Source organism: Chaetura pelagica, unplaced genomic scaffold (assembly GCF_000747805.2).
Source record: "Chaetura pelagica isolate M959 unplaced genomic scaffold, ChaPel_1.0 scaffold171, whole genome shotgun sequence".
NCBI classification, from domain to species: domain Eukaryota; kingdom Metazoa; phylum Chordata; class Aves; order Apodiformes; family Apodidae; genus Chaetura; species Chaetura pelagica.
Window position 1 is genome coordinate 680,813 of NW_009952066.1, and position 15,230 is coordinate 696,042.

The 15,230-nt window shown below is 39.6% G+C and overlaps 1 protein-coding gene across 2 annotated transcripts in view; it reads right to left on the bottom strand.

The window, feature by feature from the left end:
* Window positions 1-5,792: 5,792 nt before the first annotated feature.
* Window positions 5,793-15,230, bottom strand: part of SPTBN1 (spectrin, beta, non-erythrocytic 1) — an 89,546-nt gene continuing 80,108 nt past the window's right edge. The window contains exons 31-35 of one of the 2 annotated variants that reach the window (XM_010004619.1): window positions 15,107-15,170; window positions 9,746-9,984; window positions 8,323-8,496; window positions 7,586-7,628; window positions 5,793-7,217 (exon numbers count right to left, since the gene is read on the bottom strand). In XM_010004619.1, coding sequence (XP_010002921.1) covers window positions 7,002-7,217; window positions 7,586-7,628; window positions 8,323-8,496; window positions 9,746-9,984; window positions 15,107-15,170 — 736 coding nt within the window. In that variant the 3' untranslated portion in view covers window positions 5,793-7,001. Of the gene's footprint in view, window positions 7,218-7,585; window positions 7,629-8,322; window positions 8,497-9,745; window positions 9,985-14,486; window positions 15,171-15,230 lie in introns of those variants that run through there. The other variant, XM_010004627.1, reaches the window with a different exon arrangement.

A 15,230-nucleotide genomic window follows, 5' to 3' on the forward strand; every position in this document is an offset into this window, starting at 1 on the left:
GGGCGGGCACCTTGCGGGCACCTTGCGGGCGACGTGCGGGCACCGGGCGGGCAGCCCCCGCGCTGCGCTGTCCCTCGGGCGCGTGTTTCCCTCAGGGAGCTGACAGGGCGTGAAGCGCTGGCCTCACCCGCATCCTTCCCCCCAACGCCGCCGCTGCTCCCCGCACAAGTCACAAGCGAATCTGCACAATTAAAGCGATCTTTCTGCTTTTCCCGTTCGCAGCTGTGTACGAAATCCCTCAGTAATTTAGAAAAATAGAACAAAATAAGCCCACCCGTCCTTCACAGTCTGTCCTTTGCTGCGTTCGGCTGTTTATCCAGTTTCCAGCCCACCAGTTCTTAACAGCCACACACCAAGACACATGCACAGCCATGAGAGTCACTGTTGTTGCTGCCAAGCACGCAACCCATGACTACACAAGCCCTTTCCAAGAGGAATGGTAAACGAGCACAGAAAACAGCACCTATGTTACCACCTGTGCACTCATCTCGGTGGTTTAAAACCTGTTGGGACAAGCCCTTTGTCTCAAGTTAATTTCCCTCTGGGAATAGGGCTCACCTGTATTAAAACACCTTCTCTTCCAGCGATCCTTAAGGAGTACAGTTGCAAAGGCTTTTAATGCTGATATTTACTCATGTTAACACCAGTTCTGCATGTAATTGGAATGTTTTCAAAAGCTATGTAAAATGTTTCAAATTTATATTGAAACATTAAAACAGTAGACATTGTTTTACTTAAAGTATATCCTCACTTTAGGAAAACAAATATTTGTTATAAATCGTTATCATTATTGTAGCAGTGAAGTACATTAGTCATGAACCAACACCCCCAAAAAAACCCTAAAGAAAAACCTGGTAAGTAAACACGTGGAACTACAAGCAGTTTAACTTATTTTCCTGTAATTTGTACTCTCAAGGAGTCTTTTGTTTTGGTTTGGGTTTTTGTGGGATTTTTTTGTGATTGAATTACCTTTCATGGCGAGTTTTTGTGGCATTTTTTTCCAAACAAAAAGAAAGGCATTATTACTTTCCTATTAGGAGAGAAGCAGTGTGTTGCTAAATTCGTCCCTCAATACTGCAGCCTACTGTTCATCGTCAGTACAACATAAATATCGCTTCACTGGTACTTTGTTTTCTTTTTAGTGTTAATACTGGGCTTAACTCTAACTGAATGCAATTCTTGAGATAGAAACTTGCATAGGAGATGCCAAAAAGCACCACCTCTCCGATGAACCCTAATGTTCTTTGGGGTGATATATCCTACCCAGCCCATACATATATCTAAGAGCTGTGATTAACAACAAAGATTTTCCCTCCTAGAAACATCTGTTATGTCCTAGATCTTTGCTACACAACATACCATGTATAACTCATATTCTTATGGATGAATGTACAGCAGATGTGCAGAGATGGCATATTAATTGGTACTTCAAAATTGGTCCCTCTTGTTTGAACGATAAATAATTGTTTAAATTATATAAACTCCCCAAGAACCTGGAGGGAGGGATCAGAAGCAGGAACTGCGATCTAGTTCTGTTTATTTGTTGTCTGGCATTATGTGAATCCAATCCTGATTGATGCCTCTCAGCAATTTTACAACTTAAAACCAAACCAATAAGAGAGGAATTGGCTCTAAGCTCTTATTCCTTGTGGGCACAACTACTGATTTGCATAGGTGAAATGCTACGATCTGGCCAGAAACAGTGTTAGGGGGAAAAAAACTTTAAAAATCAAGTCTTTTCTATCCTCAAATGCAAAGCACGCCCACTTCTAAATGATCAGACATACCGTTCTTACACATCCTAGCCTGGAGAGAAAGCCCTTCTGGCCAGCCATAATACATCTGTTTTGCTCCATGTCCAAGTGCAGTCCAGAACAGCCATGTACAGCACGTCAATAAAAACCATCTGTCTTAGCCTCCTGTGCTCACTCTTGCTAAGATCTTGACCTTCCCACGGGAGCTTCTCTCATTTTTTGTGTCACAGCCAGGCTGGCGGTGTTCTTCACTTTTCAGTATCCTGCCTGCCACACTTGACTCAGCTTCCTTCCTATGGCAATTCATCTGAGATGTGTCTAAACCTTACCACAGGCTTCCGTAACTGCTTTAAAATCTGACTTTTCCAAGTTAACTTTCATCCAAGCTGTTATTCTCTGGAGGGTACAAATAATATTTGATTGCTCAGGCGGTTCTAGATCTGTCACAGCTAAGAATCTCTCTGGATAGACTGAACCCTCATGGGTAATGGGGGTGCTTTGTGAACAAGGGAGATTTTTTTCTCAGCTAGGTGCGGGAGTAACAAAATAGCAGTATTAATAAGAAAATAGTGACAAAATAAGGCCCAGATTATTTCTACCACTATAACACAATTAACCACCACAGCATCTCATGTAACAGGTAAAATTAATATAAGTAATATAAGAAGTAAATGGTGCTTCAAACAAAACAACATGTGCAATGAAACTGCACTGTAGATTTGGCATTCCCAATCACCAAGCTCATCAGGATGCTGAGCTCAAGAAGCAAGGCAGGATTCATTAAGAAATACACACGTATACACCAAACCCTTCATGTCACACTTTGCATACTTTGCTTGTCATGCAAAGCAGCCCATTCTAGGTGTCCCAATCCTGGCTCTAAGGGAAGGCACAGGCTCTGGGTGTGCCCTGGCATATGGTGCATTATGACAGACTGCAGACGTGCCTACGTGGGCTCACTGAAGCCACTCCACTGCCTTGGTGACACTGAATGACAAGCAGCTCTTCTCAGTTGGCTCCGATAACATTAGCACATGTTGTAAGACATCTCAGCCCCACTTAGCTGTTGTTAAAATGCACAGCAACAACGGGTACAAGCCACATTAGAAGCAACACCCCTAACTCCTGTGCTTATTGCATTTCATTGCTATGTATTGAAATATATTTCTCTTGATTCTCACTATCCGCCCTGTGTACTGCAGCCTTTACAGTACTGCACTGTGGGTTTATTTTATGCTTTGCCTTATTTGTACTTTAGTCTTGCTTAAAATCCTCTGAAACAAGCAAACAAAAAACAATCAAAAAAACCCAAACAAAACAATCTACCAGAACCAGAATATTAATTAAATTGTCACAAGGCTAGAGAAAAATGCTTGTCAACAGGGGATAAATTACATTCAGAAGCACGGAATAAACCAGATCAGAGTCCAAAAGCATTGAATACCAACTCCTCAGCCAGGCCCTGCACACTTGCAGCTGTGGGGACAACTGAAATGCAGATAGGTTGAAAACAGTGCTTTTTTACCTGAGTTTTGTTCTGCTTGACCTCAAAGCATACCTTCTTGATACCAGGACATGTAAAAGCGAGCTGAATTTCTCTTTCACTTCTGCTGGCTGAGAGCTCCTGTTCCTCCTATTGCCAGAATGTGGTGTCAATTGTTCCATTCACAGGTAGAGCTGTAGTGTCAGAGAGCTGAATTCTGCTTTTCCCAGTAATTTAATTTTTAAGTCAGTCATTTAGCAGTCTGATTTACTGAGATTTTTTTTTTTAATGGACAGGACTAATGTTTGTTTCAACTTGCTTTTCTGTTAAGTTTGTTATTTATTTAGACACCTGTAATTAGTCAAGGTAGAAAAAAACCAAAATAGCCACAAAAAAAGCTAAACTGCATCACACCTGCAAGTTATTTATTACAAAATTATATTCCTTAAAGACCCTGCCCATTTAAAGTCCATTCTCTGCAAAATCAATCATAAAAAAAAAGAGAGCACGGTGAAAAGTGGTCTCAAACAGTATTTCGCAGGAACAGAGATTAATAACACATTTCACTATTACTCTTCATTATATAGAGTACAACCCTGCAATAGAACATACTCTCTGAGCAGAACAGATGGATTAACAGATTATTTGCATCAATCTGAAAAAAAACCCCTACCACCCAACACATGCTTAATTTCTATGGTTAATGAGTTTGGTTTAGTTTTTTTTCCTTTATTCTACTTACTTCACCAGGACATGGAAAGGACTCTTCAGGTGCAGCTCTTCAATATCTTTTCAGCTGAGAATGCAACATGGGGCTCCCGTCAAGAGAAAAAAACAGAAGGCAGACTGGCCTAACTAGAAGATAATTTATCTTTTTCATAACAATGATAGCAATGTAGCTGAAAAGTGGTTGGCTTTAATTAAATTTATTTGAAAATGTTAGTGCTCAAATTCTGTATTACTTTTGCAATGTATCACCAGAGGAAACCAAACTAACTGGAATATACATAAGCTTACAAATCCTCCTGACAAAAAAACCAAACTGGAGAACAGTGCTAAACGGTACTAACAAATCCTCACTCTTCAGAGGTAACAAGCAGGAATATAAGGTTTCATCTACCCGAGAGAGATTTCCCCATTCATCCTCCCCTCTTGTTCCTCCTGACCCACCAATTCTCTCTGCACAGAAACTGCACCCTTACAGTTCAAATGAGAAAACAGCCTTACTAGAATTCACTCTTGCTCCCCAGCAACTTGAAATTAGTTCCCAAGCAGAAAGAATTTTTATTCAGGTAGTTCTCAGGAGCAACTTGTGGTAAGAAGCAAGACAAAACAAGAAAAAGAATTCTGAAAGCATGTTCAGCCAGGACACTACAGGATTACACTCAACAAGTAGTGAAGATCAATCTGTTAAATTCCTCAGTGTAAAAGCTTAATTGAAGTTACATAAATGGCAAGGCATGAACATTTTATAACTTAATCAGCTAAGAATAATGTTTCATATTCTCTTGTAACATTAAAGCCAAGCTTTACATTGTATTAAATTTTACAAGACTAGTGGTGTTTTCCTACTTTTTACTAATCTCTCTCCTACTTTTTACTGGGAGAATTAATATTACAGGAGTAAAAACTCATGTGCATGAATATTCCATTGTCTAATAACCCAAAACTTCAGAAACACAGTATACTCATGAAAAGAATTAAGATACTGTACTGGTCACGTGTTCAAGAAACTGTGGCTTGGAAATACATCAGTCTGCATTTTATCCACTTTCACCTAAAATTATGTTTGAGTGTGTTTTAATAATCTTAAAAAATTAACCCGCAGGTTCTTTACATTTCAACGAGTTTAAAACTCCTCATGCCTAATAGGGCTTCTTAGAACTATTCTTTTCAGATGGTTCACTAGATGGCATCCAAATTAAAGAAAACTGAAATCATGCCAGGCTTAGAAATGCTGACAAGGTCAAGGAAACAGTGAGATTCACCATCACCTTGGCTGCATTAAATGTCTGTCAGCACAAAACTGCAATAGTGGCTGTATCTGAAGTGAGATGCTTAACAGAAACTGACATTAAAAATCCCAGTGAAATCAAACTGGGCAGCACAACCAGTCCTCAGTAAATTACAAAGTTCAATTATTGCTCAATTTACTGAAGACTTAAGCACTTGAGCAAAGGGTAGGTAGAAAGCCGGAGAACTAAGATTACTTGAAATAATGTTCTTTTCCTGCAAACTAGTGCATGGATATTTACCTCAGTGGGATAAGACATTCAGGTAACCTGCTCAATTGCCCTTGCCTGTGCCTATGCTTACTTCACTGATTCTGCTGGATTTATTTCTCACAAAATATATCTTTGTCAAAATATTTTAACAAGTTTTATTCTCTAGCACTTAGTTTGGGGAGCAGTGTGAAAGGGAACGCAGGTGTGAGGGGAAAGGAAAAGGAAGATAAAGAAAAGCAGAAAGAGAGAAAACAACTGTCTTAGCATGAGCTTTTGCACCAAAAAAATGGAATTACATTTGAAGGCATTTGTTTCAGTGCACAGGAGAGATGACATTTTAAAATAACTTTATTTTGATCCTTTTTCAAAATTATGATTTAACATCGTCAGAAATGAAATAAGGAACTTAACCAGCATATTTAGTTTTAAAAGCATTTAATGACATAGCATATATTTAACAGATAGGGTAAAAGTCTAGAGGTACAGTTCAATACAACTGAAAGCCAGTTCCAGTACTACTCTTGACTACAGGCCCAGTCATTGAAAGTTCATTCCTATTAAATGTAACTTCTGATTGTGCAGTAAGATGAAAATTTTTCATTACAATAGTTACAGTGACAGAGAAATGCACACTATGTATCAAATAGCAAGGTAATGTAGCAAAATTATAACACACAGTGCTGCAGCTGACAAGCAAGTAACCATTTGAGTAACATTACTTTTCCAGTAAATGCTTCAGTTCCACTTTTACACTTATTGATGATTTTAAAGGGTTTATTATACATCTAGTCTTATTATACTTTGTACTAGAATTATCTGAAACATACAATATAATGTATTTCAGCGAAAAAAAATTTGAAATTACAGATTATTTAAAACTGTATCAGCCTGCTAATCCACCTTGTATACCAACATTCTTATCTGTCGTACTTGATGCAGAAAAGCTTCAGGTTGTGTTAATAACCAATGCCAGGATATAAATGGTTTGTCTGTAAGTTAATGCATACCTGCACTCTGTTACAGCAAAGATCATAAACTACCATTTTAATAAATGTTAGAATTGTAACGGGAGGGTCTACTAGTCAAGACTCAGCATAACAACCTTAAAAGGAAGTGAACGTTTTTGAAAATTTGTACATTGGTTTTCGATGTGCACAGTAGATTCGAAAGCACCGCTGCCTTGCATACCAATAGCACTAGGAGTGGGTTATTTTCCAAGACAGCCTCACAAAATTGAGGAACAGTTTAAATATTAAGATCTAATCTACATTAACTTCATTTTTTAAAAAAACAACAAAACAAAAACAAACCCCCAAAACCTGGTCCTCCCTTTCCTACAGAAGCTGCCCAATGCACCTCATACGTTTGTAACTTTAGATTCTTTTTTTTGTTGGCTTTTTATTTGAAAACGCTCTATAAATAAAAAAATGTCAATCACATTGAGGAACATGAGGCACAGAGAGTAACGTATTGGTTCTGAGCTCGCATGCTGGAATTCCACTGGAACGGTCAGAGAAGTGCAGTGTGTGGAGATGGAGTTCACTTCTTCTTACCAAAAAGGCTGAATCTTTTCTCTTTGTCTTTCTCTTTGTCTTTCTCCCGCTTGCCAGGGCTGGACTCGCTGGTTATTGTGACACTGGCAGGCAGGGTCTGGGCACGGCTGGAGGCTGGAGTGCTCTGGGTGGTCGGGGACACTTCAATTTTATCAGAAGAGATAGCTGATGTGATGGCCTGAATCCACGTGTTCATCTCCTCCTTCAAGAAGCCCCAAAGGCAGAAAACTGTTACAATCTGTGCGTAACATATCCTCTCTAATTCTCTCAAGATTGTGGAAGGGGAATGGACAGAAGTGGGAAATAAAGGAAACATGGTCCTAACTCATCATCTGGCATTCCTCTGGTTACACACCTGCAGAAGATGTCTACTAAAAGCTGTATCTGAAAAGCCCTGCTGCCCTGCTTGTGCCACTGGCAGCTTCTGAATCTACACATAAGGCACATGTATTCACAAGACTGCAGACCAGGAAATTAAAGTGTTCCCAAGCTCTCAGCAGCTACTTTTCTCCTTTTGTATAACAACAGAGATATCTCATCAGCAATAAACAATGAGAAAAAACAACTTACATCATCTTTGGCTTGGAAGAGGTATTCGTTGCCATCAGTCAATCTGTGAAGAAAACCACCACCACAAATTTAGCTTAGTAGTAGTCACATCACTTCAAGTCCTGCTGGTTTAGCTACAGTTCGTAATTAGACCGGGACACATGGGACTGCATGGGACAGTTGCAACATCTATACGTGCACAAAACCACCCCAACAGGCTTTCATGATAGTGAAGCCCTTGCAGTATGTCAGGGCACACTGCAGAACTTGCCACCTTCAGCAGCTGACTGCTCTGTTAGTACTTGCTCCTTCAGGCTGATCTTTTACAAAAGACAGCATGGAAATTTACTCGATACTTTAAAAAAGACAGAAATCACAGGCAACACCCCGAGTGTTCATGGTTATTGTAGAAGCCCAGCTAAATTCTGCAGCTGCTCTGCTGTCATAACTACTGTGGTGGTGACTCAAGATACAGTACTGGGGGAGGGAGCAGCCAGCATTTTTAACTGCAGGCTCCTAACTTTAGGGAGACATGTAGTCTTGTCCCAGATGTTAAAAAAAGACACAGATTATTTTGATACTGTTTTGTGCTTGCTACATACCTGTGCATACCTTTGCTACATACCTCATGATTCAGTGTTGTGAAGAGCTTGTTCAGAAAAGGAGATATGCAGCTAATAATTTCCCTCCCACGAATTCACACAGCGAACATCCCCACCACAACCTCAAGCAATGGCAAGATGCTTCAAGGGGTTTACCTTAGCTTGAACACATGCTTTTTCTTTTTATAATCGACCGCTACTTCACAGACTGCGTCTCTCAAGCTGACAGGAATCTCATTGTGGTACGGGATGCCCGAAGCAGCAGCTTTCGAATCCTTGTAGAAGCCCATCTCTTGGTTGTTTATCACACAGTACACATTATGCCATGATCTTCAAGACACGGAAAACAAGAAAAGTATTTATAAACCTAATGCTCTTACTGGCAGAACTGGAGAATGCAAACACAATTATTTCCATAAGGTAATGGAGACTAGTTCAGTCTGAGGATGTGAATACAGCATACACTGCCCTGTAAGCTGCAGATGGCAAATCCTCTCATGAAAGCATGGCTTCAAGACAAAAGTACTGACTGGGAGCCAAATGGAACAGAGATTTCCAGAGCTCCCTTTGATGGCACATAAGCACGTCCTAACAGTGGGAGGACTGTTTGGCAGACTAGGAGGTCTGCATACTTAGGAGAAAACTGATTGACCTTTTAATGACTACACTTTATTGTAGAAGGAATTCTCATTGTGCTGCAAGCTAAGGAAAGGATTGCACATTAAATCCTTGATTGCTACAAACACATCCACCTTACCCTCCAATACAGCTATAAAAATCTATGATTACTAGAACTAAGAGTCCCTAGATATTAGTACTGGTGCCTCAAAGTAATTCTCCAGTGTGAACAGCTCCAGCTGAACAAAAATCATGGTAGTACTGTACTCATTTGTGATCTGCACTCATCTCTGCTGAATACTTGGGCTCCTACCAAATCCCTCAGTTGTTGGTGTAGTTCACCACTTGCTAGTCAACATTTTCCTTGTCTGCCAAGCCATAAAACTGGTTTCAAGAGCTTTCTCAGGTCATTAGGGGCCTCACTCTCCTTTTCCAGCACAGATAGAAATTTCACAACTGCAGGACCAAGTTGTTAGGAATGGAATAAATTAAAGCATACAAAATCATCTTTACCCGCTTTTCTCTTCTGAACAGATTACAGAGTAGGTGGAAAGTGCTAATGTGCAAGAAGAAAATGTCAGAAGAATACGGACATTTCTATTCTCACACCTACGTGTTTTTCTTTTCTTGTAGTAATGTACAACTTGAGAGATCTGGAATCAAATCCCACTACTGCGCCAAATTCATCATGTGAAGTGGGAAAGTCATGGTATCTTGATGCCTCAGTTTTCCACCTTCCAAATATGGCTAACACTGCATTTTCTACCATGTATCTTGAGAGTGCAACTTCACTAAATATACCACTCAACCACGCATACACAGTTTCTACAGCAACAGGAGCATAACCCTGGAAGGTCTCTAGGAGCTGTGAGAAGACAATAGCAGCAGGGATGACATTTGCTGTCTTACATCTTGGTGAGCTCAAATGTTAACAATCTGCATTAAGCATTGAGTACTTTACCTGCTGGAGGCTTTCTTGCTGTGTGTCTCCCACTCGTGTTTGCGATGTAAGAAGCCCTCCATCTGAGCTGAAGGGATCTCTTGTGTTTTGGCAGGCAGAGTAGCAGCAGTCTGGGCCTGAACGGCGGTCTTGGCTTTGCGGTCTGCCGTTGGGGAAGGAACAGGACTAGTCTCTTTTGAACTTGTCCTCTGTTCTGCAGCTCCATTGACCATTTCATTTGTTTCTGCAGTTTCTGCCACCTAGGAACAGTGGAAAAAAAGTTCAGCTAGAAGCCTCACAACATGGAGGTATCTCGCAGTTAATCTGTTTCCCTGCACAACGTGGCTGTGTATAAACTTTGCCTGAAGAATGACACAGGCCAATAAGATCTTTCTCACACTCCATGGAGACACAGAAGGCCAAGGAAATTAGAAGGTATGAATGGATTAGTACCCATTTTACAGGTAGAGACAAAGGAAAATAAGAGCAGCTAAACATCAGTGTGAATTTTACTGTGCTTTGCTCTGCTGGTCAATTCATATTCTTTCATATATTGTTATTCCTAAAATGAGAGCATTCAATTCTGTTGCTAAGTACTCAAATGTTTGGAACAGTAACAATCACACTTTCTGCAAACCTAGAGGAACAGTAGAAGTTATACACATCAGCCACCTTAAAAACATTTATGGCATTACTGGGGTAGTAAAAGTCTAGAAAATATATTAACTATAAGTCAACAGAAAAATATGTCATAATTGCCCAGGAGCATTTACAAAAATTTGTGCAATTTATTTGTTTCTGTAAAAGCTCCTTTCCCACTTTCCCCATTCCCCTAGTGACACAACAAAATCAAAACATGCAGAAATTAGAAAGATTACACCATGCATTTCATCTCCACCATCCCAGTTAGGATATTGGGTCTTGAAGACAAGGGAAATGAGGTCACGTGTCAATTTATCAGGTCTTTTTCAGACTTTTGTTATTAGGTGGATTGGATTTTTGTTAAAGGAACTGAAAACCACCACAGTCACACACCATCACACAGCTATTTACCCCCAAACAAAGACAGAACCAAGGCCTTGCCCATCACTTGCTTTGTTGATCGCGTTGCCTGTCGCACTGTGATCGAGATAGCCTAGAGAGCAGCCATGTTTCCAGCAGCTCTGACTGGTCAAGCTGTCGACGTCTTCAGGAGCCATTCATCCAAAAATCATTTAAATTGGAATCCTAATGGCTATAAGCTTTTGAAATGCAGCTTGGTCCCAGTTTTGTTTTTTTTCTTATACCTTTACTTTGACATGTAGAGCCATTGGTAGCAGCTCAGGACTTACACAACCAGTGTGTATTATTATTATTATTATTAGCAAGTTACTAAAGCTTAGTGCTGCTAATGCTCTAGTAGATTACAAACATTCTGGACTGGTTTTATGCAGACAAGCAGGTATTTGTGAATCGCACAATAATTAGACATTCCCACTTCTGCACATGGCCTGAACAATTCAAAAGCAGCCAAATTATTATGCAACAAACTAAATTTTGCCACCATTTGCTAGAACTTCTTATACCCACCAAGTATACGTTATTGTACCTCACACCTTTGTACCTCGTATGTTGACCCGGGAAGAGCTAAGTGTCAGCTTACTAGGAATATGGGAAGGATTGGTTAGCTGCCTTTAAGCAATCTACATCTCCAGAATACAGACACTATGCCACTGAAACCAGGAAAGAATCACAGCTCACATTCCACTTCAGTAACATCTATTTTACTCTGTCCCTACAGACATGTAGCTTACAGCCTAGTTTATAAGAGGAAACAACTACCCTGTGCTGTTATCCAGTGGAAGTAAAAATGAATGACACTGCTCCTTCACAATTAGGATAAATCCAAGCCATCAAACCTCACTATTTATCTCCAAATCTCAAAGTATTAACAAAAATCTTGCATTAAAGGGGGGAGAAGACAAATAAATAGATGAGACTAAAGGTTACACAAACACTGCCAGCACAGCTCCTATAACACAGGTAATGAAATCAAGACCCCATGATTCACCAATGACAGCTCAATTAATCAACCACCACCAGCCAGCAGACCATGCTTGACAGAAAGGACAGCTTTTGGAAATCATCTTGACCAAGGACAGTTACTCAGTTTTCAGCTGGCTGGATGCCTCTCTGACATACATGTAGGCTTTGTGACCAGCAAGAAAGAATTACACAGACCACAGTAACTTATCTAAACAACTGATACAAACTACTCTGAACCACCTGTTAGCTAAACCAATGCTGAAAGTAGCATGTTTTCTGTAGCAATGCTGGCAAGATGTGACACAGTATTACTGATTTTGGGGTACCTAGAACCACTAATCTGAAGTAAATAGACCAGTTTCTAACCAGCAGCCACTGCACAGCTACTTAAGGTATTTCTATGGGAAATAACATGCAATTCAGTGCTGCAAACTGCAACCCTCCAGTTTTAAAAGAAAACTGCCAACTTTAATTGCATGACCAGACCTGTAACTTCTACTGAAAATTCTGATTACTGATTGTAAAAGGGCTATAAAAAGCTTTTCTGATGCTCTTTCAGGTTTTATTTCCTTTTCATGTGTTATCTACAATTAACAGAAAACAAGCAAAATAAATCTGAATCATAAACAGCTATGTGAAGAACGTGTCATGAAAATAGAGAAAAAACAGGAGCTAAACGAACTTTAATGGAAACATGCATTGGGCATGCAGAGACAACGCAATGGAGGACAAACATTAATAGCAAACTGTACTGTTACAACAAAACAATTAACACATACACAGTTTCCTTAATCGTGACTGAGAGGTTAGATGCAAGTGCTTTAGTGGCTAACAACTACTCTTGAGATATTTAAATCAGGACTGTAACATGCAACAAAACAGCTGGTGACAATGACTGGAGACATCTCTCTGATTTTCATAGTGCTTGAAGCAATGTTATACTTAGTTCATCAACTCACGTCTCTGCACTGAATCGTAAATAATAGAAATGTATTTGCCTATTTCAGATGCAAATAGATGACAGCCTGTATATTGTTCTGGCCTAAGTACCATTTTAACATTTTAAGCCAGAACCATAGGCTATACTAAATAGGTGAAAACTTACACTTCTAGTGACTAAAATGATGACCTTAATCGATGACTTAATAATTTTTCTTAATAATGGAAGTGTAATTTTTATATATAATGCACTAATACAAGTAAAAAAGTGTATCTATGTACATTACTTTTACTACTACTTTTTAGCCAGAATACATCTGAAGGCTTCCCAGATGGTGGAGTCAGAAGCTACAGCTATGCTGCTCTGAGACTGACACACACTTACACACACAGAGAGCCAGCTCTGGTGTAGGCAGTCACCAGATCATTTGCATAAATTTATATGGAATTTTTAAAAGCATTAAGAAGCTATATGTTGTTATCCTGACAAAAGAAAAAAAACATGCATCATGAAGTGGAAAGACAAGTTACAGCAAAAGTACAATTACTGAAGCACATCCTTTCAATCACCTTTCTCACTTTAGAAGCTCAGCCAATAGAGAACAATTCAGCTGCACCGCTCAGCTGGTTGTCAGAAGTCAAAACTCTGATCAACAGCAGCAGATCTTGCGCCTCAAAGCAGAAATAACACAGCTGTGTACATCTGATGTATTGCAACACAAGATTCAATGAACTGAGCTGAAAAGCTCTCATGAAAGACTGAAGTGCAGATGGCAAAGATTAACATGGAAATGCATTATGTATCATAAAATAAATTAAAAAAAAAAGAAGCACATGGGTCATATGTAAGGCTGTGGTAACCAACAACATGATGATGATCTGGGATGTACCTGCACGCCACCTCACATTCCTTGCTACAACTATATGTAATTTTAGAAACATCAGAATGTAGAATAGACAGGTCATTACATAATTTAGCATTAAAGATTAACCAAAAGGCTTTATTTAAAGAAAGAGAAAGGCAGAACTGCTTAGTAACCTACAGCATTGACACACAGAAGTGCCTGAGATGGGCTACTTGAAAGATAAGCTTATGCTGAAAGCATTTCCCCCCAGAGTACCCAATGAGGACCTGCATTTCCTCTGCAGTGCTGGTAAGAGCTCTAATATCCACCGATCTGAGCCTGCCAGGAGACTTTCCTGCACTTAATACAACCTCAGAGAGTGAGGTTCAGAAATGTAAGAAAGAGAAGTGCCATTTTTCTCACCACTCAAAGCATTAATTGAAGCAAGTAGGCTTTACAAGAAGGCAATGGAGAGGTAAAAGACAGTTTTCAACTACTGTGTTGCTTTACCTATATATACATATTAATTGGTATTTTTATGGCTGCGTATTAAGATTATTGGCATGCATCCTGACTCCACAGGGATATCCCCTATTAAGAAGGAACAAATAAGGTATGGGCCATTCAGCCTGCATCTACATAAAATAAAGAGATGGGACCTTATACCAATGTATTTTATTTCATTTTTAAAGAAAAGCATCACAGCCTCTCCTGTAAGGGTCCACACCCTACCACATTTATACCACTGTTTCTCCAGTGTCAGGAAACTGAATTGCTGCAGTGTAAATTGGACAGAACCATGGCAAAATGGGGCCCCAAAACAGATACTCAGCAAGATTACAACTCTTAATAGGGACTAAATATCAAGATAAATCTAAATACTAGTGTTTAATGTTTTATTTCAAGTTTATTTTCATCTGTAGTCAATAAGTCCATTCTGCATGGAATGTCATACAACTAACCTTAAGGCTTTTATTTGTCGATAGTCACAACTCTCCCCTCCCTCCCAGCCTTTACTGCAGAGCTCACTTGCATGTATTATCTTTGGCCTTGTAAATAACTGGCTTGCTAATGCAGCTGATTTAATAATGTTGTCGTGCTGAAACCTGTTAGTATAACTCGATGCGTCATACCTGTCAGATTCTAGTTTTCTTCTTCCTTATGATGTAAGCTCATTAAATCTCAATTACTCATATAGAGGACGATTTAGCTGGAAAATCTTAATACTATTAGCGACATGAAAAACTCACAGTAAATAACATGAAGTAAATGTGTCACCTTAAAGCAACTGAGTGTCAGTGGGTAGATTCAAATAAACAAGGAGTAAAGTGAAGCAAATATATCTCCAAGGGACTGCTAATTAAATAAAAGTCAACTGATGGGAAGGAAGAGAAAAGCAGCAGGGAAATCTGAAGCCAAAAGATTAAACCAGTACCAGTCAACCATACTGAAAAAAGGTGTCTTTTGCTGCAAATGATTCTGTATGTCACAGTCCAGACCACGATCGGTCATTGGCTGTCCGTCTGCTAATAAAGTTTTTGTAGTTTTGGTAGGTTTGGGAGCGGTAACTAACCCGTGGAGATTCCTGGTCTGATGGCAATCCATTCTGGGAAACCTGTTCTCCTTTTGTTCCGTCCCTGTTGGGAGAGAGGAAGAAGAAAATAAACTGTATTAAGTTCTTAAAAGTCACCTGTCTT